Below are 23,647 nucleotides of genomic sequence, written 5' to 3'. Positions count from 1 at the left end.
GTTGCCAGACTGGAGTGCAGTAGTATAATCACAGCTCCTCTCGGGCTCAAACAATCCTCCTGCCTCAGCCTCCTGAGTAGCTGGGATTAGAGGCATGTGACCCACCACAGCTGGCTGACGTTTTTACTTCTTATGGAATCAGAAGTCTCACTTTGTTGCCCAGGCTGATCTCCAACTCCTGGGCTGAAGCAATCCTCATGCCTTGGCCTCCCAAAGTGCTGGGATTACAGGCATGAACCACCGTGCCTGGTGGAATCCATTTATTAACAGAAGGAGAAAATGGAGAGACAATCCCAGAAGACACAGTTCTTGGGTATGTCCAGATTACATGTTTATGAAAATGAACAGACTCTCCCTCTCCCTGCGTTTATTCAAAGGCAAATTAGGACAAAGCCTGCACAAACATTCATATTGTGCCTCCCTTAGAATTAAAGCAAAGTTTCCAAATTTAATTGTGCAAGGCCTTGACTATGCTGAAGTGTTTATCTGTAAAAATACGGTAATAAAAAAGAGCTTGTATGTCTGTGAACATATGAATTTAACGAGAATATTCTCTTCAGTTAGTCATTTTCATTCCAGAGCTTTTAAAATTGAGTATCATCATTATTACTCAGTATAATTGTGATAAGTTAATATTAAAATTCCACTGAGGAAAAAAAATGCAAAATGCTTATGTATTTAGGTTTCTTTGATCATGGGCTTTGAGTTTTTTCATAATTTCATTTAAATGTGATATGATTCATTTAATTTAACTTAATTTATTTATTTATTCTCTGCCTCATTCCAGAATAGATATAAGTCTACTTACAAAAACAAGGAGAAGAGAAAACTAGACACTTACAAAGAGATGTGTAAAGTTAAAAAGAGAACGGTTTCTCAGGAGTAATACAATTGTTCTTACATCGAAAAGCAGTTAGGCATTTCTCTGAGTATCCTTATAAATAGACACGATATAAAAACACACATCCTTGACAACATTCCCAAGAGACAGACGACAATGAGTGTCATTTGTGCTGTTTCCCTCCCTGTCTCTCAGCCTGGGCTGTTGACAGCTCAGACTGATGATATCACATTGTCATGCTGATTGCATGACAATTCAGCAAGACCAGTTCTCAGGCGGACAAGGGGTAGCAGAGGCTAATTGAAATGCAGTACACATTCTCAGTTTCTCTGTGGATCTGATATGATCCAGGGGTGAACTATAAACTGCCTGGAGCGATATCCCCTGTATACTGTTTCAATCAAACTATGGATAAATATAGGGCGGCAGTAGTACTGCTGGGATAACGACACTATAAACCAAAAATAAAATGTGAATGCCCCACAACCATTTGAATAGACTTCCTATAATCTGAAAGACTGGTTCAGGCCATGATTTGGGGGGTGGGGAGGGGATCAGACATGCCTCATTATGTCCTCCTCCCTTTTGAATTCAGGAAAAGCCAACCAGCATTTAACATTAACAGGACCTTAAGTCTGATAAACATTTATAATTTATTCTCTCTGAAGCCTGCTACCTGGAAGCTTCATCTGCATGATAAAACTTTAGTCTCCACAACCTCTTATCTTAACCCAGATATTCCTTTCTATTGACAATAACTTTTTCAACCAATTGCCAACCCAAAAAATTTTTACCTATAAAAGCCCACCCCCATTCCACATCCCACCTCCACTCCAAGTTGCCCTGCCTTTCTGGACCAAACCATCATACATCTTAAATGTATTTGATTGATGTCTCATATCTCCCTAAGATGTATAAAACCAAGCTGCACCCCGACCACTTTGGGCACATGTTCTCAGGATCTCCTGAAAGCTGAATCATGGGCCATGGCCACTCATATTTGGCTCAGTTTAAATCTCTTCAAATATTTTATAGAGTTTGACTCTTTTTGTCAACAACACCATAGGTTCAAATGCCTAACTTTGCAAATGGGTAGTGACTAAATCCAGGAAGGTCCCTGCTGTCAAGCATTCACCTCTTACTTGCTGGTTCATGCAGGGGTCTGGAAGGCCCAAAGAGAGGAGCCTAGTGTTGGGGAGGTTGAGCAATAGCTATTTCCCAATCAGGATGAAATTATCATTATTATTATTTTTTTTTTTTGAGATGGAGCCTTGCTCTGTTGCCCAGGCTGGAGTGCAGTGGCACAATCTCAGCTCACTGCAAGCTCCGCCTCCCGGGTTCACGCCATTCTCCTGCCTCAGCCTCCAGAGTAGCTGGGACTACAGGCACCCACCACCATGCCCAGCTAATTTTCTGTATTTTTAGTAAAGACGGGGTTTCACCGTGTTAGCCAGGATGGTCTCGATTTCCAGAGCTTGTGATCCACCTGCCTCAGCCTCCCAAAGTGCTGGGATAACAGGCGTGAGTCACCGCGCCCAGCCAAAATTATTTTAATAATATAACAGCTAGTATGGACACAGTCATATATGCCAGCTGATGTCAACTCTGCAACACATAACCAAATTACAAATCGTTTCATTTGAAGCTTTTTAAACTTGAGCTTCAGGGACTCTATTGCTAGTTTCGTGGTAAAAATCCAGGTGCATTGTTTGCAAGGCAGACAATAAATGCTAAATTTGATCAAGTCTTCCCTTTAATATGCCTGTAGGGCACTATCTGTCCCCGCTGTTGTTTATTAAACAGATGTGATAAGCCCAAATTAGTTAATGAACATCCGCCCTGCCATGTGGCCTCTGAATGTTGAGGAGACACATATACTGTCAGTGTGTATACAGTGCATCCTCCTACACCCCACCCTGAGCTGGCCCAACTCTCTGGAATCAAGGTTAGGGTAGAGAGTGTGATCCAAGCCATACACAAATCCAACAGAGAGCACTAAGAGAGTGCTTATCCAGCTTCTCAGTGTCCTGGGGTTGCATTCAGACAACAGTGCTCTTTAGGCTAGGGTTAGCTTCAACTTCACTTAACTGAAAATTCAAAAGAGAAGAGGTTTAAACACATGGGGTTTCTTCTCTCATATATAACAAGCCCATAAACAGGCAGTTCAGAGCCCCAGACTCCAACTACTATTCTGCCCCACCAGCTGCAGCACATCCATATAGCAAGGTTACTTCATGGTCCAAGGCAGCTGTCAGACTTCCAGCATCATGTTGGCATTCCAGGAAGCAGGAAGGAATAAGAAAGAAGACCAGGCCAGGTGCAGTGGCTCATGCCTATAATCCCAGCACTCTGGGAGGCCAAGGCAGGTGGATCACGAGGTCAGAAGATTGAGACCATCCTGGCTAACACAGTGAAACCCCATCTCTACTAAAAATAGAAAAAAAATTAGCCAGGCATGGTGGCGGGTGCCTGTAGTCCCAGCTAATCGGAAGGCTGGGTCAGGAGAATGGCGTGAACCCAGCAGGCGGAGCTTGTAGTGAGCCAAGATCGCACCACTGCACTTCAGCCTGGGCAACAGGGCGAGACTCCATCTCAAAAAAAAAAAAAGAAGAAGACCAAAACAGGCACTTGTCCCAACTGAGTCAGCTTCCCTTAAGCAATTGCTATGGTTTGAATATTTTTTTGTCCCCTCCAAAACTCATGTTGAAACTTAATCCCCAGTGTGGCAGTACTGAGAGGTGGAGCCTTTAAGAGGTGACGGGGTCATGGGAGGTCTGCCCTCATGAATGGATTAATCTATTTGTGGATTTAAGAATTAATGGGATAATGGATTAATGGATTATCATGGAAATGGGGCTGGTGACTTTATAAGAAGAGGAAGAAAAACCTAAGCTAGTATGCTCAGTTCTGTCACCATGTGATGCCATGTGCCACCTCAGGACCCTTCAGAGAATCCCTACCAGCAAGAAGACCCTCACCAGATGTGGCCCCTTGACCTTGGACTTCTCAGCCTCTATAACTGTAAGAAATAAATTCCTTCTCTTTGTAAATCACCCAGTTTCCAGTATGCAGAAAATGAAGTAACACAGCAATCTTTTCGGATAACCCATTCAACACTTCTGCCTACATCCCATTGGCTACGCTTTGCAAGGAAAGCTGTGAAACATAGTACAGTCTTTTAGCTGGGCACATTGCAGCCCGGAATAAAATCAGGATTCTGTTTTACTAAGAAAAAAGGAGAGAATGGATATTAGCTGGCAACCCACAATCTCCACCACAAACCAATTCCAGTGAATCAAATAGCAAAACAACAAAGAATGGCAACTACATGATTTATTATTTATGCTGAACTAACCCAAGTCAGAAGATCAACCAAAAGTTCTGCAGCACCAAATCTTTCTTGAGAAAAAAGGCATAAATTTAACTTTTTAAAATAAAGTGCAAATTATGCCCTTGGTGACTTCACCCTTTGCCTTGGCACAAACTCTTCCCAAAATGTCCCCTAAGGCGGAACAATCTAGATCACACTTGGCTCCACTTTTACTATTTTCTTAATTTATTGATAGTTTTTCTCATCATAATTCCATTACATAAGGAAAGAATCCCACAACCTCAGTAATCAGAAGTGAAGTCTCTATAAATCAGCCTTGATGAGAAAGAAAATAAGCTAGGAGGCTGGGCTCAGTCGCTCACACCTGTAATCCCAGCGCTTTGGGAGGTTAAAGCAGGAGGATAGCTTGAGGCCAGAGTTCGAGACCAGCTTGGATAACACAGTGAGATCCCATCTCTAAAGAAAAAAGTAACCAGGCACAGTGGCACACACCTGTAGTTCTAGCTGCTCGGGACGTTGAGGTGGAAGGATCACTTGAGCCCAGGAGTTCAAGATTACAGTGAGTTATTATTGCATCACTGCACTCCAGCCTGGATGGCAGAGTGAGACCCTATCTCTAAATATATATCTGTATATACACACATATATATACAGGCTAGAAATTCAGATTTTTCTTAAAACAGAAATGTGGATTTTTATACGAAAAATGATAGCTAATTTACTTTTTAAAAAAACAATGTGTGAGCCTCTATTTGATCAAGACCTAAACTCTACTTGGTTAAGCGTCCACTATACTCTTGACGTTCCTCACTTTTGTTGTCATAGGGATGCAATTCTTTCCACGGAAAATCTTGCCTGCTTTTTTTTCCCTGTTCTTTCTCCCCTTTTTCCTCCCCTTTCTTTCCATTTATCTTCTTTCTTTCATCTATCTTTACCAAGATAATTTTCCTTCCAACAACCTTGTTACCCATTCCTTCTACATACTTCTTTCCTGAAATCCTCCTCTGATCAATACTTCCCTTTCAACATCTAGTTTTATTATCCAACGATAGATTCTCTTCCAAAGCCAGTCTGACATTCTAAAGTCCATTTGTTTATTTTCTTCCCCCCTTAACTCTCAAGAAACTCTGAGCTAAACAAAATGCATAAAAGCATCTATAATACCTTCTCTAAATCTACAGCAAGAGGCTATAAACCAAATGCCATCAGCAGTTAGTCAGGCAATATTCTTGACAATCAACAGTGACAACTGCAATGACAATTGATACTTAGCTTCCTTGTAGAAGAACCAATAGGACATAGTAGTTATTGTGACAAATTCAAGAACCCATCCCTTATCTAAGGTACAGCAATTGCTACCAGCTCTTCTTAATTTTTTTAAATATAAGCTAGAAAGTCAGATTTTTTCTTAAAAGAAGAAATAAATCTGAATTTTCATATGAAATATACAATTAATTCACTTTTCTAAAAACAATGGTAGACCTGTATTTTCAACCTTTGATCTATAGCACATATTGAATTATTCTCTAATCGATTCAAACATACATACCTCATCACAAAACCTGGAGGAGTGCTAAGCATATTGCAGGCCCTCAGTAAAAGTTGATTGATGCTGTAACTGAGTCAATGAACTTATTCATACCCTTCACTTAGGGAGGAATTTCTGGACTGTTTCAGTGCTTGGGTAAGGTTAAGAAATATGACATTGAGTATGATGAAAATAAGGGAGATACAATCACTTTTTTCTTTCTAACCAATTAAAACACTACGATTTTATACTTCATTTGTTATCAACTAAACCCTATGATTATGATAAACTAGTTTTAGTATACTGCACACCAGCTTTAGTGACTTCTTTATTCATGAATGACTATAGGCCTTTAATCAGTAACCATTGAAACTGTATTGTACTGGTCCATGTCTTGCATGTCACCAATCGGCCAGACTTATTCATTCTTTCCCTGTGAAAACACCACTAAATGTAATGACTTTAATGGTATGCTTAACCTCCATAAGGGAATTATAACATGAGGGAAAAAAACCATGAAATTTGGAAGCAGACAAACTTGAGTTCAAATCCTAGCTATGACACTTGCTGTATATTCTTAAGCAAGTGATAAATTTATTGGGGGTCTCATTTTTCTCATGTGTAAAATGAGACAATAAACTCCACTTACAAAGCTGTTATAAAGAGTAAATAAATAATACAAAATGCTTGGCAGTTTTCCTGGCCCACAGTGGAGAATACAAAATATCAGTAGCAACTCCCTTTGCTTACTTAGTGTGTATCTCAGTTCAGAATGTTTTCTCTTTTTAGCTATAAAGTGGGTCAACTCATATTTACCTAGTATTCACAGTATTTTAACTTCCTATATAGCACTTGGAAACACTAAGAAAATTTGCCAGGTTTTAATTATAAAAGTGAGTAGATGGGCAAGCTAATATAACAAAAACACAATTACACAATTTACAGGTTGGTTCATTTCCTAGACATAAAACAATCCAAAGATTCCTTGCTATAAAACAACACTAATACACATTTCTAAAAGTGCTCTAAAGTGAAGGTTTTTAGTACAATAACAAACGTACACCACCGGTAGATAAAAAATTTGTGCATATGCGTGTGTGCACATGGACACACACACACACACACACACACACACACATACCACTGGTGGATAAAGGGTCATCACTCTAAAAAAGTTAGTTTTTTCCCTAAGTATCAGATATATTCACAATTCAAGGTTTAATTTCATGATAGATGCCAAAGAGAAATTTATTCCTACATTCAAAATACATGTATTGAAACTTTGCTTTCAACTTAGATGAAGTTACAGGGACTTAATTTACTCTTCCATCTAAAACAACAAAATCACAGGACAAAATATAAGAAACAATAGTTTTTCAAGACACTCCACAGCAAACAAAGGACAGTGTTTCCTGAGGGATGGGAAACAAATAAGGTGAGCCCTGCAACTGGCCCATCTTTCTGCCTTGAAAGAGTGTTCCAGGCTGGAGCACAGAAAAGGTGTCTTAGTCTGTTTTGTGTTACTATAACAGAATACCACAAACTGGGTCATTTATTTTATAAAGGAATTCATTTCTCACAGTTCTGGATGCTGGGAAGTCCAAGGTGAAGGGTTTGCATATGGTGAAGACTTTTTTGCTGCATCATCCCACAACAGAAGGCAGAAGGGCAAGACAGAATGTATACAAACTTTTTAATGACAAATTCTGTCTTTAAATCGTATCTTTCCTAACTTATTTTACTGTAAGAAGTTAAAAGTAGCCATGCGCAGCATGGAGGACTTGCTGTTTAGCTATTTCTTTCACCAGGTATCCTAGTTCATCACTCTTAACTTCTACCTTTCATAAAGCCTTCCGGCACAGACACTGTTCAGCCCAGTTACTTGCTACTTTATAACAAGGGTGGCCTTTGCTCTAGTTTCCAATACCTTGTTCTTCAGTTCCATCTGAAACCTCATCAGAACGGCCTTTACTGTCCACATTTCTTTCATTATTGTGGTCACAACCACCTAAGTCATCTCTAAGAAGTTCCAGACTTTCACTCATCTTCCCTGTTTTTGAGCCCTCATCAGAACTGCCCTTAATGTACCATTCACAGCAATCCAAGCTTTTTCTACCTTGCTACACCACATTCTTCCAGCCTCTATCCATTATCCAGTTCCTAAGCCACTTCCACATTTGTGGGTATTTGTTATAGCAACAGCCCTACTTCTCAGTACCAATTTTCTGTCTTAGTCCATTTTATGTTGCTATAACTGAATACCACAGATTCAGCAGTTTATAAAGGCAAGAAACTCATTTCTCACAGTTCTGGAAACTGGGAAGTCCAAGGTCAAGAAGAGTGCATCTGGTGAGGGCCTTCTTGCTGAGTCATTCCATGGCAGAAGGCAGAAGGGCAAGAGAGCACACAGGGGAAGGGAGCAAAACTCATTCTTTTATCAGGAACTTGCTCCTGCAATAACTAACCCAATCCCATAACAACAACATTAATTCTTTCATGAGGGCAGAGCTAATGCCCTAATCATGACCTAATAATCATCCTCATGACCTAATCATCCCTTGAAAGTCCCAACTCTCAATATTGTTACATTGGAGATTAAGCTTCTAACACACAAACTTTGGGGAACACATTCTAGTCACATCAGAGAGGGAACACAGGCAGACCCCCAGCAGACGCCATAAGTAGAAAAAGTGGAGTGCAAAAATATTAGAGCAGCTAGAGTTTGCAAACAGAATATAAGAGAGGAGAGGGCTTCACAGAGAGGGAACACTGGAAAGTTATTTAGTCCTCCCCATGTATTCAGCAGAATACTAATGTAAGGAATGAATGTAAGGAAACTGTGAAGCCCAGGAAATAACCACCTAAAAGATGAAGGGGAATCAGTATGCAATATGCACACAGTCTGGGAATAGTACCTCTGTATATCTCACACTGGTCCTGCTTCTCTAGTCGAACACATACATACATATATAAAGAAACTTGTTACAGGGAATTGGCTTATGCAGTTATGAGGGCTGGTTAAGCAGCTTCTGTAAGGCTGTGTCTCTGCATCTGATACAGATAGAGTCCATAGGGAAGGAAGTCAGTAAGGGAATGTCAGGAAAAGACTATCGCAAGCAAGCTGAAACGCTGTAATCATGAGCTAGAACTCCATGAGGACAGACTGAAATCCATGTCTTTTCTTGTTGCCTTTGACCTTGGTGCAATGGTAATTTTTTTTTTCTTTGAGACAGGCTCTGGTTCTGTCAACAAGGCTAAAGCACGGTGGCACTTATCTCGGCTCAGACTCAAGACATCCTCCCACCTCAGCCCACTGAGTAGCTAGGAATACTGGCTCATGCCACCATGCCTGGCTAATTTTTTGTATTTTTTATAGATCGGGGTTTCACCATGTTGCCCATCCTGGTATTAAACTCCTGAGCTCAAGTGATCTGCCTGCCTCAGCCTCCCAAAGTGCTGAGATTACAGGTGTGAGCCACCACGCCTGGCCAGGGCTCTTTTTTATGGAACTAAAAACACATACCTGGCTCATGAGTGAGGAAAAAGTGAAGAAAAATCCAGAGACGGTAGCGCAGTTGTAGGCTCAGACACTGTTCATGCCATTGAGGTGAGTCAGCTACAAAAGTGCTTCTTTCCTTCCAGCTTCCAAATCATGAAAGATGAGTTCTTGTGACCCACCCAATCTGTAAACACACAAGAAAGGAAAGTTTGTGAAATGTAGTTCAGCCTAGCCAAGTTTTCGTTTTATAAAGCCATCATATAGAGAGAGAAAAAAGAAAGAAAAAAAACAACAACAACAGAGCATCAGTGAACTATGAACAACTTTAGCCTTAAATATGTGTAACTGGAGTTTCCAAAGTAGAGGAGAGAAGAGTGGGACAGAAAAATTTTAAGGAATAATGGAGAAAATTTTTCAAAATTTGACGAAAATTATAACTGAGGTCCAAGAAGCTTAATGACCCTTAAACACAGGAAACATAAAATCTCTACACCAAAGCACAAATAATCAAATTGCTCAAATTGTTCAAAACTAGTGATAAAGGCAAAAATCTTAAGAACAGTCCGAGAAAAAAAAAATTTTACATATGAGGGACCAAAGATACAATGACAGCAGATTTCTCATTGTTTACAATGTAACAAGATGACAGTGGAGCCACAACTTTAAAGTTCTGAAAGAAAAAAAAAAAAAATAGGCCAGGCATGAATGGTGCAAGCCTGTAATCCTAACACTTTGGGAGTTCAACAGGGAAGGATCACTTAAGCCTGGAGTTTGAGACCAGCCTGGGCAACCAACCTAGCAAGCCCCATCTCTATTACAAAACAACAACAACAATTGTCAACATAGAATCCTATACCCAACAAAACCGGTCTTTCGAAAATGAAGGTTAAATAAAAATATTTCAGACATGCAAAACCTGAAAGAATTCATCACATTCAGACCCACAAAGGAAGTTTGCCAGCAGACTTCAAAATAACTACAAAAAATAACAGAGGAAGTTCTGCCAGCAGAAAGAAAATACCAGATAAAAATATGGATCTACACAAAAAATGAAAAGCACTAGAAATGGTAACTTTTTGGGTACATTTTTATTAAACCTCTTTAAAAGATAATTAACCATTTTAAACAAAATAAGAATGATGTAGTACAAAACTAAAATGTATAACAACACAAAAGGCTGGGAGGAAAGAAGTAGATGTACATGTTTGTTAAGTTCTAATACTGTATGTAAAGTGGTACAAAATACATGTACTAAACACACCCTAGGAACAGGCATTTTTGGGCCCTAGTTACAATGATGAAAACAATTTATCCCCTCTCCTTGAGGAATCTGCCTCCTCCTGTACTCTCTCAGGAAGCTTAATCAGCTTTTATATTGAGCAGAAAAACTGTGGGGTAAGACCTCTTTTTAAAGTGACCTTCTTTTAAATGTTTCAGTTCTACACTGGCAATGCTTCATGGAGCAAACGACCTAAGATGCAGCCACTATTTTAATGTTAAAGAAATATGTGCCTGTAGATAAGATATATTGTTATATACTACCATTAAAGTTCATTCTATGGTGACAAGAAAGGACTGAAGGTTCCACCTCCAGGTCAACTGAGATTACAATCAACATCTAAGCAAAAGTCCCCAAGTTCATTCACAATGAAGTTCTACAATTAATAATACTCAAACACATTTTCTAAACTTATTTCAATAAGATTGAAATTACTCCCATTTAAACAGATGTGATTCTAAGAATGTCTATTTTTAGATGGGAGTTGCATAAGTTGCCAGAAATGGATCTGGCAATGTCAAGGTTATGTCTTACTGAAAAACAGACATAATTTAACCTTTATGGGGGGAAATATGCTATCCCACATCTACCCTGGAGCAGATGGATACATGAGCATGAATGTAGGGAGAGAGTGGCAATGGGTGGGCCTTTTTGCTTCAAGCACCCCACCATGTACATACTTGTCCTTTCCTAAGGGGGTAATATATATAAATCTTGTGGCAGCAGAGGGGTTTTATTTCTGTTATTTATTCTGTATCCACCTTTCCTGCACTATTCCAGCGTAATCAAGTTGCATAAACTGACTGACACCATTCCAAGAAAAATTTTATTGTAATGAACCAAAGTGACTAGGGCTGTAATGAGATTTCATAAGAGCACAGGATCACAGGAAAAGAAAAGGGAAACACCAGAAAAATGTATAATGTTCTAGCAACTGCCCCAACCTCACATCAGAATCAGTCACTTCCAAGCATTCTCATTGTACAACTCCTGGAAAAGGCTTTGAACTATAAAGCTTCATCTTCTGTGCCATACACTCTAGTAAGTGCTTGTGATACATTTTCTGATGCATTCATTACAAAATCCTTTGAGGTATAAATGATGATGTCCTTTTCACAGAAGACTGAGAGTTAGAGAGGTAAAGTTTTCACAGCTATTCATGGCTACACAAGAATATGATGCCAGATCTAACTCTCAAGCCTAGACCGTTACATTCTATTCAAAGCATAAATAAGCCATTGGATCCAGGTATATTCAAATCACACATTGGACCATAAGCCACTACTGCCCCAGAAGTCCACAAGGAAGATAAATTCTCAAGTGTCAGTGGTGAAGGAAAGAAAAATACCATGATTGCAGGTCAAGCTTATGACTGAAACCCCAACACAGAGCTGTTAGGAAAGCTGGGCTGGAACATAAAGCCAAGAATTGGAGGCCTCTGAAGCCAAATCCCTTCCCCAACCCCAACTTAACTCGTAGGACCAGCTGGCTCTATGGGAGGTGGGAAACGGAAAAGATGAGAAAGCTCCAAGCCACAGGAGATAAAAGGGAGAAAAGAAGGTGGTCAGGTCGGCCCCACAGAACTTCCAGGGATTTGAGAAAAGAGGATAAAAAATGAGATGCATTTATGTACATGACCTGTCAACAAACAATAGTCTTGTCCTCTAGTAAATATGTCCATTCGAATGTCCCTAGAGCTTACCCCTCCAATTATCAACACCCCATCATGAAAGAAGAGTAAGCAGTTTTTGGGAGAGGTAATTCACCATGGGCCCTGAGGGTGCCTGCATGTTCTTATTGGTTTTGCCAAGAATGCAAGGCCCTGACCACGTCTTACCTTGGCCTTTTCTCAGAGTCGTGTTTGCAGGGAGCAGTCCCGAGGGATGAGGTAATATCGCCCCCCAAGACAAGCTTGTTACTGCTTATAATAAAAGCAACAGACTCCATAAGCACAGTGTTCCTCTCCTGTAATACAACCCACTGCATGTGTAGGCATCAATCAAGACCCACCTGTGTTGGACTTGGGTCCAATTCATGGGTCTTAGATTTGTGGACATAGGAAACCAGCATTAACACTAAGCTCTGGCTACTGCTTTTGCCATGAGTAATAAAGGCCTGTCTCTAATGCAAGAGTCTCAGTTTCAGTACCCATGAAACTGTGGCATGCTAACCTGTTAGCTTGCAAGTAGGATAAAATCTCAGACTCTTCACAGTTCTTGACAGCAGGAGGGTAGAATGAAGTGGAAGAAACTTGAATGCAATACTGCCCCTTCCTTAGACTAGAAGTTATGTGACATGGCCAAGTATCTGCATTCCCTCCTAATTAAGATCACCAGTGGGGAGTTGCTATGTTAGGGAAATTTCCTCATATTTACTGAGTTAACTCCATTTAGTCTTCAAACCTCGCAGGCCTTGAAATTTTCTTATTCTGATATGCTTTATAAATTACATGTTGGTTTGGTTTAACTCTCCTTTTAGATTCAAAAGCTCTCTGAAAATAAGAAAAACTATTGACTCTTTAACACGTACATAATTTTGGTTTCTGTTCACTATTATACTCTGTGGATATATTAGCACATACAATGTGCTAATTGTCAGCATGTTGATCATCGTCACCATTAATGTTTTTAACTAAGAGCCTACAAATACAGAGCCCATTCACCCACCTTCCTTACTCTTCTCCCAGGAAAATGGAAGAGTACAAAGCATATGATATTAGGAAACAGGCCTAGGTTATGACTGTCTCTTCTGTGGCTCTTCTGATTCATTCTACAGAAACACTGACTCAATAATCATGTATTTTAGACACAGAGATAGCAATTAAATTCTGTTTTATTCATACCATGCACATTATTAACCACTTGGCAACATAGTTCTAGCCAGGAAATGTAATTTTAAACTCTCAGCTACTTAACTCTCATTTAAAGTTGAGATGTGAGAAATACTAGTTATGATCCTCAAAGGACATTCATTCTTTGGGGTTTCTCTTTGTAGCTGGTCTCCTGGAAATACCAGTCACATTGACTCATCACTTGGGAATAGTGATTTCCCATTTCACTAATTCAGTAAAGAGACCCTGGAGTCTTCCCAGTTGTGGGAGGGCAGAAGCTGTCCATAGCGAGATTTGGATATCTGCTCAAAGTACTAGGCACACATTGTTTTTCCCCTTCAATATGTCCACATTTTCTTACCATTAAATATGCAAGATACAAAGGGCTTGTTTTAGGGTACCCACTCAGGAGAAGAAAAGCCTGCCTGGCCTGCTTTTACATAGAGGGCCTTAAGCCTTCATGCAGGCTATGCGTAAGTTCTCTTAGCCTCATGAAATTCAGCACAGTTCAGGAGAGTTTACAGTTTGGAGGAAAAGCTCTGTAGTAATAACCAGAGTTATTTAAACTGGAATTTTCCTTCTACTTATTGTCTCTTTACCAACCAGTCTGGAGTCAGGTTTATCAGTTTGGGTTCTCTGAGGAGCAGACATCAAGATGGGACTAGATGTGCAAGAAATTTATTGGGCGAAATGTCTGCGAAGGACAGAAGAAGAAAGGTTGAATTAGAAGAATCTTAGACGTCAGCACAAATCTAAGAAGGTTCAGCCAGGCCAATGGAGAGTCCTTGAGCCAGAGTCGCCTGTCAAAGGAGTTCCACATCTCCCAAGAACAGGACTGCTGTAGCATCTTTGTTGTGCTCAGTCATTGGCTAGGAATAGCTGATGGGAAGTGTGGCCTCAGCCGGATGCAATGCTGAATTCAGAGCATAGCAGCTGGGGCTGTTCATCAGTTATGCCCACTGAAGCAGGAAATCTGAGTGGTACATTATCACACCCACCACGGTAAGCAGCCTAAGGATGGATGAGGACCCAAGTTTCTAACCAGACAACACATCCTCATGACCAGCAGATATAAGAAACAGCTGCATAAAACCCATCATTGCCTTCATTGTGGGCAAACTGCTAGGGATGCTTCCACTACATCACAGTGTTCCCTTTATGAGGGCCCAAGAATAAGACCTCCTGTGGCTCAGGGCCTGGCAAAGCTATTCCTCCTGCGCAACTGGTATGTTTTCATCCCGTATACATAAAGATTTTCCAGCTGATTTCCTCTTTGTCTTAACTATCAGAAAGTTAGAACCAGACTGGGGGTTCTACCTTCAGCTTTAGGTGCTTTTCTTTTTCAATTATTATCTTCTATAATTCCTTTACTCAGCACAACTGTTCTCTGTGAGTGATCTAAAATGCTTTTCTGAATTAAGACAAGAAATAATTACCTTAACCTAGGCTGGTACCATTTAGAACTTAAAAACACTAGATTTTAAATGCTTCAGTTTATTCTTTTTATGATAACTTCACATACAGGTCAAATTCTTTCACTCTAAACCAGTGCTATCTAGTAGAAATACAGCATGAGCCACACGTAATTTTAAGTCTTTAGTAGCTACATTAAAAAGGTAAAAAGAAATAGGTGAAATTAAGACAATTTAAGTCTTTGGAAGCCTACTGTGTATTTTCTACTTATAGCACATCCCAATTTAAATCGGCTATACTGCAAGTACTCAATGGCCACATGTGGCTAGTGGTTTCTGTACTGGACACTGGAGGTCTAAACACAAAGACTATGAATCATGAGAGTTAGACGAGCCTTAAGAACCACAACTGTATCTGCTGTGTATTCATATTGGCTCTGATTAAAGATTTCTGAGGTCCTGGGGGTTTCTTTCTTCTTTTTTTCTTTTTCTTACTCCTGGAGATTTCCGATGCAAACACTAAATCTAAGGAAAGACGAGTTCTCCTGACAGGGGTAATGACCATGAAACCCTGAGATTTCTGGAATTTTTCTTTTAATTTCTCTCTGTTTGTAATTTTTTCTTCACTGGATCACCTTCGGCTTCTTCTGAGAAATAAAGTAATGTAAAATACTCATGTACATTCACTAAGAAAGAAACAAATAGAGATGCATTATCTAGATTAAAAATTATTTAGAAATTAGAGTGTTAGAGTATTAAAGTAGGCCACAAAATTGAACTAATAAAAGTACTTTAAAGCACACTTATTTAGATATTTTGACGCTCCTTGTTTTGGAGCCAGCTCTAGAACTTTACACCTCAATCTGGGATAAGAAGAGTGTTTTCCATTTGAACCAGGGCTGGAAGACCACAAATGTGGTTAGATTTCTGAGAGTTAAGAATTTGATTTTTTTTCAGGCATTAACCTACAAAAGCCTCCATCTCCGTACCTGGTGCATAGAGTAATGCTTACTTTATAAAATAGCTATGAAGATGAATAATGTTATATATAAGCTTTGTAACAGGCAAATAGTAAATACTAAATAAATGGCACTTATCATCATTGTTAATCACAAAAGACTGTCAAATTCAGGTATTCTTAATCTGGGGTCTGCAGATCCTTGGCCCATGGGTAAAACTGTGGGGATGGAGATCCCTAAAATTGGATGGGGAAAGAAAATTACATCTGCACTTTCATTAACCTCTAAGCAAAATTTACCATTTCCTTCCATTATGAATAAAGGCAACATAATAGTATTAGAAGGACCTGTCACTTTGCACCAACAGAAGTTACACATACTTTCACATTAAATTTCTGATGTTACAGACATCACAAAATATCTCTTATGTTTATCAGCTTTTTGAAATTATAGTATTAGATGTAATCTTGCTAAATGTTATTAGTGTATTAATACATGTTATTAATGTATTTTTTAAATTTCAATATAACTTGGTTTCCTTTGTAATCCTATGTAATTTATGAACTTAAAACTTAATTTCTCATTATTCTGAGAAGGGGTTCAGCAGCTTCACAGGATTGCCATGGCACACACAGAAAAGTTGAGAATCCCTAAATTTTAGTCTATCTCTTTCCTTCCAGAAAGCCAACCAAGTTTGACAACTGAACACCTGCCTGAGCCAATTCCCAGTCTCGGGTTTATTTTTCTGTGCGTGACTTGACAGGAAGATATTACAGTCTGGTACATGACTCCATCAGTTAACCTACTTGCTGAGCTCACCTTCAGCTTATACCTGGCATCTTTCCTGAATTCTGTGTTGAGCCTTCTGAGGCACACACAATGAGCTGACAAGCTGATTTTGTGGTATGTTCTGTTCACACACACCTGGCCCCCACTAGATGCCAGGCCCATGATGAAGCTGGGCAGTGATTCTCAAGCCTGATCCCAGACCAGCAGGCAGGATCAGCGTCACCAAGGAGCTTATGAGAATTGCAGATTTTCAGCTCACACCCTAGACTTTCTGAACAGAAATTCTGGGGTCTATCAGTGTTTTCTCAAGCCCTCCAGACACACACGCTGGAGTCTGAAATCCACCGTGCTAGGGAATAAGAGGTCCGTCCAATCCTGGAAGGAGAGGCTCCCATCTCCAACCATGGTTGAGACTAACACCGCTCCTGCAACTGGGGTTGGAATTTCAATGCAGGTAGGGCTGAGGGGTGGCCAATGAGTTGAAAGCCGGAGCAAGAGGACTTGTTTTGTTCCTGCACCCCGATTTTACTTACATTACCCGGGGCCTCGAGGGTGACTGATAGAGATTAGCCCTGAGCGTCGGCCCCTCGGCGCCGCCACTGCACGGCGAGAGAAGGGGAGTCAAGAGGGACGCTTGAGTCCCTTGACTGTCCTCCCCTATGAGCTCGCTGTGAAGACAGCCCCAGACCTGCGAACTCCGGGCAGCTCTGCGGCCGCTTGAACACTTCCCGCGTCTTCCGCCCGGCGCTAGAGGGCGCACTCCGTGACTGGAATTGCGGTCTCGGCAGCCCCCAGCCTCTGGCTTTCCCGGCTCCGCTGCCTCCGGAAAACTACAAGTCCCAGGATGCCCCGCGCGGCAGGGTCACGTGGGAGGGTCGGCGGGCGCGGCTAAATAGTCTCCATCGGCCATTTTGTGGGAGAAGCCGCAGCGCCGCCTCTTCTCTCGCGTCCTCGCATCCGTCGCCGCCGCCTCTTCCTCCGCCTCCTCCTTCGCCTCTTCCTGCCTCCTCCCGGCTTCCGCCGCCGCAACTCCAGCCTAATCCCAACCCCAAGGCGAAGCGTTTCCTTATTTATTTCCGTTTTCTCGCCACTACAGCCTCCTGACACGGTGATCCGGGCGGGCCCCGCAGGAATTTTATCCCCTCACCGGCCTCACACTAGTATCGCATGTCCACTATCCAGAACCTCCAATCTTTCGGTAAGATCCCGTCGCCGCCGCCTCCCTCCCTTGCCCCGCGCGCCTCTGGGCCCGCTGCCCGCCTGGATCACCGCCCCTAGGGGCCCCCTTTCTGCCCTCCCCACACCCCTAGTGGGGCTTTGTCTCGGCGCCCAGAAAATGGCGACGGGGCCCCTGGCGACCCCCTCCCCGAGGACAGCGCCGGACTCCGAGCCCTCCTCTCGGAGCCCCGGCCGCGGGCCATGCGCCACCCCCTGCCCCGTCCTTGACCCGGCTCTCGCCTCCATTTCTGCCCCTTGAAACCTTGGTGACCCTATTTCGTGGACTCCTAGATCGGCCCTGCTACTTGCAAAGGGGATGCCGGGCCAGGGGAATTACGAATCGGCGCCCGTTCTCTGGCAGCCCCTGGGGGCACCTAGGGAAAGATGCGGATGCAGGCCTCTGATCTGTCACTGGCCAGTGGTTCAGTCTTCTCTGCTCGCGTAGCAATTTGTAAAATTACGCCTCTTGATATATATCTAATCTACTTTTTTTTTTGGCAAGGCACAGTTACGGTTAAATGATTAGGGTGGGCATATTCGAATGTTTATGTTTTCCTCAGAATGTAATCGAGATGACGCACATTTTTATAGCGGCTACAATATTAAGGTTTTCTAAGTCTCCTTTTTCTCGTTAGAGGACCATATTCAACGATAACATCTATAACAACGTTTTTCTACAATGGACATAGCTGTCCAAATGTTTCTCTTTTTGTGAGAGTACCTTGGGGGTTTTATTAATACTCCACCCCCATCTCCATTCCTACCGGCAGAAACAGCAAAGACACTAGAACCTTCACTGATGACTGTCAGGATTGGTAGTATAATGTATTTGTGGAAAGTACTTCCTAAAAAATATTTTTCTACTTTGGATTTTTTTTTGTATCCGTTTGCAGACCCCTTTGCTGATGCAACTAAGGGTGACGACTTACTCCCGGCAGGGACTGAGGATTACATTCATATAAGAATCCAGCAACGGAACGGCAGAAAGACACTGACTACTGTTCAGGGCATTGCAGATGATTATGACAAAAAGAAACTTGTGAAAGCTTTCAAAAAGGTAAAGGGATTAGGAAGAAAGGATTAGAGTTACTGGTGCACACCTCTGAACTGGATTATAATTCACACCTTTATAATTCACACCTTTATATCAGCGTGGATGAAAATGACTAGACCAAGAAAGCTGTTCTCATGTTTGTAATTAACATGTAAATATTTAGTTATTCTCCCGGTGTGGTCTCTCATTTTAAAAGAAGATTCACGTGGCTTTCAAATAAACTTAAATGTGAAATATTTAGTTCTTGATGTTACACATAAAATCATTTCCTGGTTTACAAATTAAATTGGAAGGATTGTGGATTATAGAAGACAAAATCTGTTTCTGTTTTTCGAAATATGATCTAGCTTACTGAAATGGTTAATTCTGTTCTTATGGTGAAATAAAACCTCATATTAGTTGACTAAATTTTGTTGTATATTTATGCACTTTTCCAGAAATTTGCCTGTAATGGTACTGTGATTGAACATCCTGAATACGGAGAGGTTATTCAGCTTCAAGGTGACCAAAGAAAAAACATCTGCCAGTTTCTCTTGGAGGTGAGTGATTGGGTGCTTTATGTGTAACCTTGAGATTGCTTTTAACATCGTATTTAAAGGCAACATGATTTGTTTTCTACTAAGTAAAAATCATACGAATGAAGGAAATTAGGTGAAATAAAGACATGGTACTTATTTGGAAAGTAAAGACCTCTGTCAGGTTTATTTTCTCATTAGAGTATTCTGATCATTTCTGTATATACACACACGATATTTCTTGGTATGTAAAGTGTTCAAATATGTGTTGAATTGTTGGCTATCAGCAGTGCATGCCACAGACAACAGTGTTGCAATAAGCTGTTGATAGTGATTCTTTTTAATTACTCTCCCATGTTTTCTTAATGAATTCATGTATTTCTCAGAGTTATTTTGCTAAATTAAATTTTATTTTACAGGTTGGCATTGTCAAGGAGGAACAGCTTAAGGTTCATGGATTCTAAAATGAACCTAAATACGTGGAGAATTTCTTGAATAGTTTTGTTCTCTAAACCTGGTTTGGCTGCCTTGTGAAATGATTGCCTGCAGTAAACGGACTTTTCATTTATTTAATCATTCAAACTTGCATTCACATCTGCATGATTACAGAAAACATGGGGTATGTAGGCTAGTAACACATAAGAAAATTGCAGTAAGATGGTAACAAAACCTCATATTCGTCTTTACATGTTTCCAATGGAAAATTTTTCGAGTGTTTATTGTTCAGTTTATTACGTTTCACTTGATTAAATGTTTTTTGTTGTTGTATTAAACCATGTACGTTGCAGCTTAACAATAAAAAAAAAAAATCTATGAATCCTTGTGAGCAATTATGCTCCCAAATCGAAGCAAGTAAAATACACGTTTTGTCTTTCTTAATTGGAGTTCTCATTCTGCAGATACTCCTTCTGATTAGCTTCAGCTGTTATACCCAGCACTTAGAGGAGAACCTTTGTTATATGTAGCTTCTGTTTTTCATTTACTGATTGAAGAATAGAAGCAGGAGTAGAAATTCAGCCAGAGCCACTACTCATGGCAAAGCAAGTGAAAGCTGTCAAAGAATTTATCAGATTGTAGTATTAGATGTTGTTAAAGAGTATCAAGTTTAACAGTATTAGCACATGGAGTTCTCTTCTGTGTTCTTATCAGTTGTTACTGAGTTGCCAACATAAGTCTATCCCTAAGTACCAGATACTGTAATAGCCTTGTGACATAAAGTATATTTAGTAGTCACAGGCACTTCCCTGCAAGTGTAGGTTGATGGTATCACTGTCTTACAGATGGAAAACATTTGGCCTCAGGTTAATTTCCCAAGAGTGTTAGAAAGTGACAGGGTGTCAGCCCAGAGATTCCAGCCAGGAAATTTCTTTCACTACATCATGGTTTTGGTATGTGTTTCACCAAAGGGAACCAGAGCCACAGATGACAATGACCAGGGGTGGTAGTGGTGTAAGAAATAATGACCAGCCACGGTGTCTCATGCCTATAATCCCAGCACTTTGGGAGGCCAAGGTGGGCAGATCACTTGAGGCTGGGAGTTTGAGACCAGCCAGGCCAATATGGTGAAACCCCGTGTCTACTAAAACTGCAAAAAATTAGCCGGTGCGCACCTGTAGTCCCAGCTGCCTGAGGCTGAGGCATCAGAATCTCTTGAAACTAGAGGGTGGAGGTTGCAGTGAGCCAAGGTGGAACCACTGCACTCCAGCCTGGGCAATAGAGCAAGACTCTCTTAAAAATACATATAATTTGCAGTTCTTAATTAAGAGATTTCTGCAGCTCATCTTGAGTTCTAGGCTCCTTTCTATTAAGTAGTAGTTATTTACTTGGTTGTACGAGCCATGCCACTAAAACCATTTAGCCAATGCAAAGAAACGCATCTACGGGGCAAGCTTTTTAGCTTACTACAGTTGGATAAGGATGGTACGGGAAAAAAAAGTCTTATTTTGGGACCAGTGAGCCCTAATGAGCCCTTGCCTGTATTTTGGTGATACTGGTTTTTGGGAAAATAAAATCAGCCCCCACAAAGTTGCCCCTTAAAGACAGTAAGTGATAAACAGGTTTGTTATTTTCTCACCTCATCCTTCCTCCAATACAGTAAGACAGACTATTAAGAGGTATACACCAGAATATAGACCCAAATTTGATAAGCTCATTTCTGGAAAACATCAGTATAGTTTGATGAAGATCAAGAGGTTTGGGAGAATTTTCCAAGTTATTAAGAACCTGCTACGTTTTCATCTGTAATCTTGTATAATAGCACCCTGTTGAGGAGTGCTATGGAAATAGTAAAGCAGAAGTTTATATTAACAGCCACATTCAAGTGCAGCCTAAATAAATACATCTGCTGAGAGCTGAGCTAGTGCCAAGAAAAGAATGTATATTAGATGGGAAAGAAAGCACCCCTCATCCTGGGACCCATAGACAAGCTCTGTAGTAATCACTTCCTGTGTCAGTCCAAAGTGGGTGGGATTAAAAGGCTTGAGGAAAACTCTGGATTTCATGAAGAGCACCTTTCCTGATTCTCTTCCCTTCAGCCTATGAGTTCCAGACACCTGATTGGACTTTGAACTTGTGTGGCAGTCCCAATCTTTAGAGCAAGAAAGAGACTAGGAGGCATTGTGTAACTGTGGAGGAAAGATAACATGCCTTAGAGATGCAGCAAATTGGCAGTAGCCAAACTGGATCTCTCTCTGTGTCCTCCATGTTGGAAGGTCTTGATCTGCAGTTTCTTTAGTGGTTTATACTTCAGGGTGCACAATGCATAATACCAAGTAGAAGACAAATAGGTTTATCCCTAGACTTTTACACTTGGAGATGCCATTAGGAAGTTAAGACCTTTGGTTGAATCGTAGCCTGGAGTAAAGTGCTGCCAGCAGCAATGTCCTCTGCCTTTCAGTCCTGGCTCTCCTGAGGCAGAGGAAACCCCACAGAAGCAGTCTGATCAACCTGCTTAGGAACTTGAGTAACAGGAACTGTTCTCTTAACCATTCTAGAAATGGGGTGGCTCTGATCATATGGAAGGGACAGTTCTAGTTCCAGTCATGATGGCAGTTAACCAAAAGAATTTGAGAAATACGGAGTGGTAATGCAGGCTTCTGTGTGCCATGTGTATGCCACCAGCCTGGCTCCACCTAATGGAATGGGTAATGACAGCTTGGGAAAAGGCAACCTCATTTGACCGCCTCCACACACCAGTTGCACTGGGTTTCTGAGGACTCTGCTTACCAAGCCAGAGGTCCATTTGGGAGAGAAACAAAGGCATGATCCTGCTGTAACTAAATCCAAGGGAGTCCTCAATTGTGGACTGTGATGACTTGACAAGCAAGAGGTAGCCAGGTGACATTTTGCTTGTCTGGGATCAAAGGGCCAAGTGAATCAGCTAGAATTAAGCAGGAGCAAAATTATATCAGGAGGCCTCAGCATTGAACACTCTTCACATAGTCATGTAGGCACTTAACTCCTTTTTATCTAGATAATGGAAGCATGGAAAAAAAATCATAGATCAGAGGAATAGGCTATATTCCTCCCACCCCCCGGAAAACCATTCAGAGGGGAATTAATACTGATGAGAGGAGGGAATGCCAGACTCCTCCAATGTTCCTTACCCAGCATCATTGTGTTAGATGACTTTAGGGATTCTCTGAGCTACACAAGAGAACACAAAATGGCATTTTAAGACTGGGTGCGGTGGCTCACACCTGTAATCGCAGCACTTTGGGAGGCCAAGGCAGGTGAATCACCTGAGGTCGGGAGTTCAAGACCAGCCTGACCAACATGAAGCCACCCCACCTGTACTAAAAATACAAAATTAGCTGGCCGTGATGGTGCATGCCTGTAATCCCAGCTACTCGGGAGGCTGAGGCAGGAGAATCACTTGAACTCTGGAGGCGGAGGTTGTGGTGAGCCGAGATCGCGCCCTTGCACTCCAGCCTGGGCAACAAGAGTGAAACTCCATTTCAAAAAAAAAAAAAGAAAAACTGAAATGGCAATTTAAACTCAGCATTGGCTTGTAAGGATGCCATTGTGGGTCAGGTTGGCTCACCTGGTAAGTCGTCAGTCTGATTTTGAACCTACCACGGGTAGCAGTAGATCTGCTGTGGTATGTAGATAACTCTGCACCCTGTGAACTGAGGGCCCTGATGCTGCATGATGCTGGATCTAGGTGCCTTCATCTCAAACTAGTGAACAGCCTACAGACATATTTCATGCAAAAAGCAATGACATATAGAAGAGCGCCATTCATTCAAGGCACAAAAGAAGTTTAAAGCCCCCACAGGGAATCTAATTGATCTCAGGCCTCTCGCTGGACTTCAACTGCAGCTCCCTGTTCTAGCCTAGAAGGTTTTGAAGGGCCTCGGGTCTATAGAATGGTCCAGAAGGAGGCTAGCTTTA

At 41.3% G+C, this 23,647-nt stretch overlaps 1 protein-coding gene and 1 long non-coding RNA gene across 4 annotated transcripts in view; one reads left to right on the top strand and one right to left on the bottom strand.

The window, feature by feature from the left end:
* The window catches only part of LOC101022168, a 72,025-nt gene extending 54,648 nt beyond the window's left edge, over positions 1 to 17,377 (bottom strand). For all 3 annotated transcript variants that reach the window (XR_004181962.1, XR_004181961.1, XR_004181960.1), the window contains exons 1-2: positions 17,002 to 17,377; positions 9,224 to 9,383 (exon numbers count right to left, since the gene is read on the bottom strand). This is a non-coding gene — a long non-coding RNA (uncharacterized LOC101022168). The remainder of the gene's footprint in view (positions 1 to 9,223; positions 9,384 to 17,001) is intronic.
* EIF1B (eukaryotic translation initiation factor 1B) lies at positions 17,363 to 20,115 on the top strand. Its single transcript, XM_003894640.4, has 4 exons — positions 17,363 to 17,666; positions 18,580 to 18,743; positions 19,178 to 19,279; positions 19,675 to 20,115. Exons 1-4 carry the CDS (start codon positions 17,636 to 17,638, stop codon positions 19,717 to 19,719), a joined length of 342 nt encoding a protein of 113 aa, XP_003894689.1. The 5' UTR covers positions 17,363 to 17,635; the 3' UTR covers positions 19,720 to 20,115.
* The last annotated feature ends 3,532 nt before the right edge of the window (positions 20,116 to 23,647 follow it).

Source organism: Papio anubis, chromosome 2 (assembly GCF_008728515.1).
Source record: "Papio anubis isolate 15944 chromosome 2, Panubis1.0, whole genome shotgun sequence".
In the NCBI taxonomy this organism is placed as follows: domain Eukaryota; kingdom Metazoa; phylum Chordata; class Mammalia; order Primates; family Cercopithecidae; genus Papio; species Papio anubis.
This window is presented reverse-complemented; position numbering and strand designations above follow the sequence as displayed.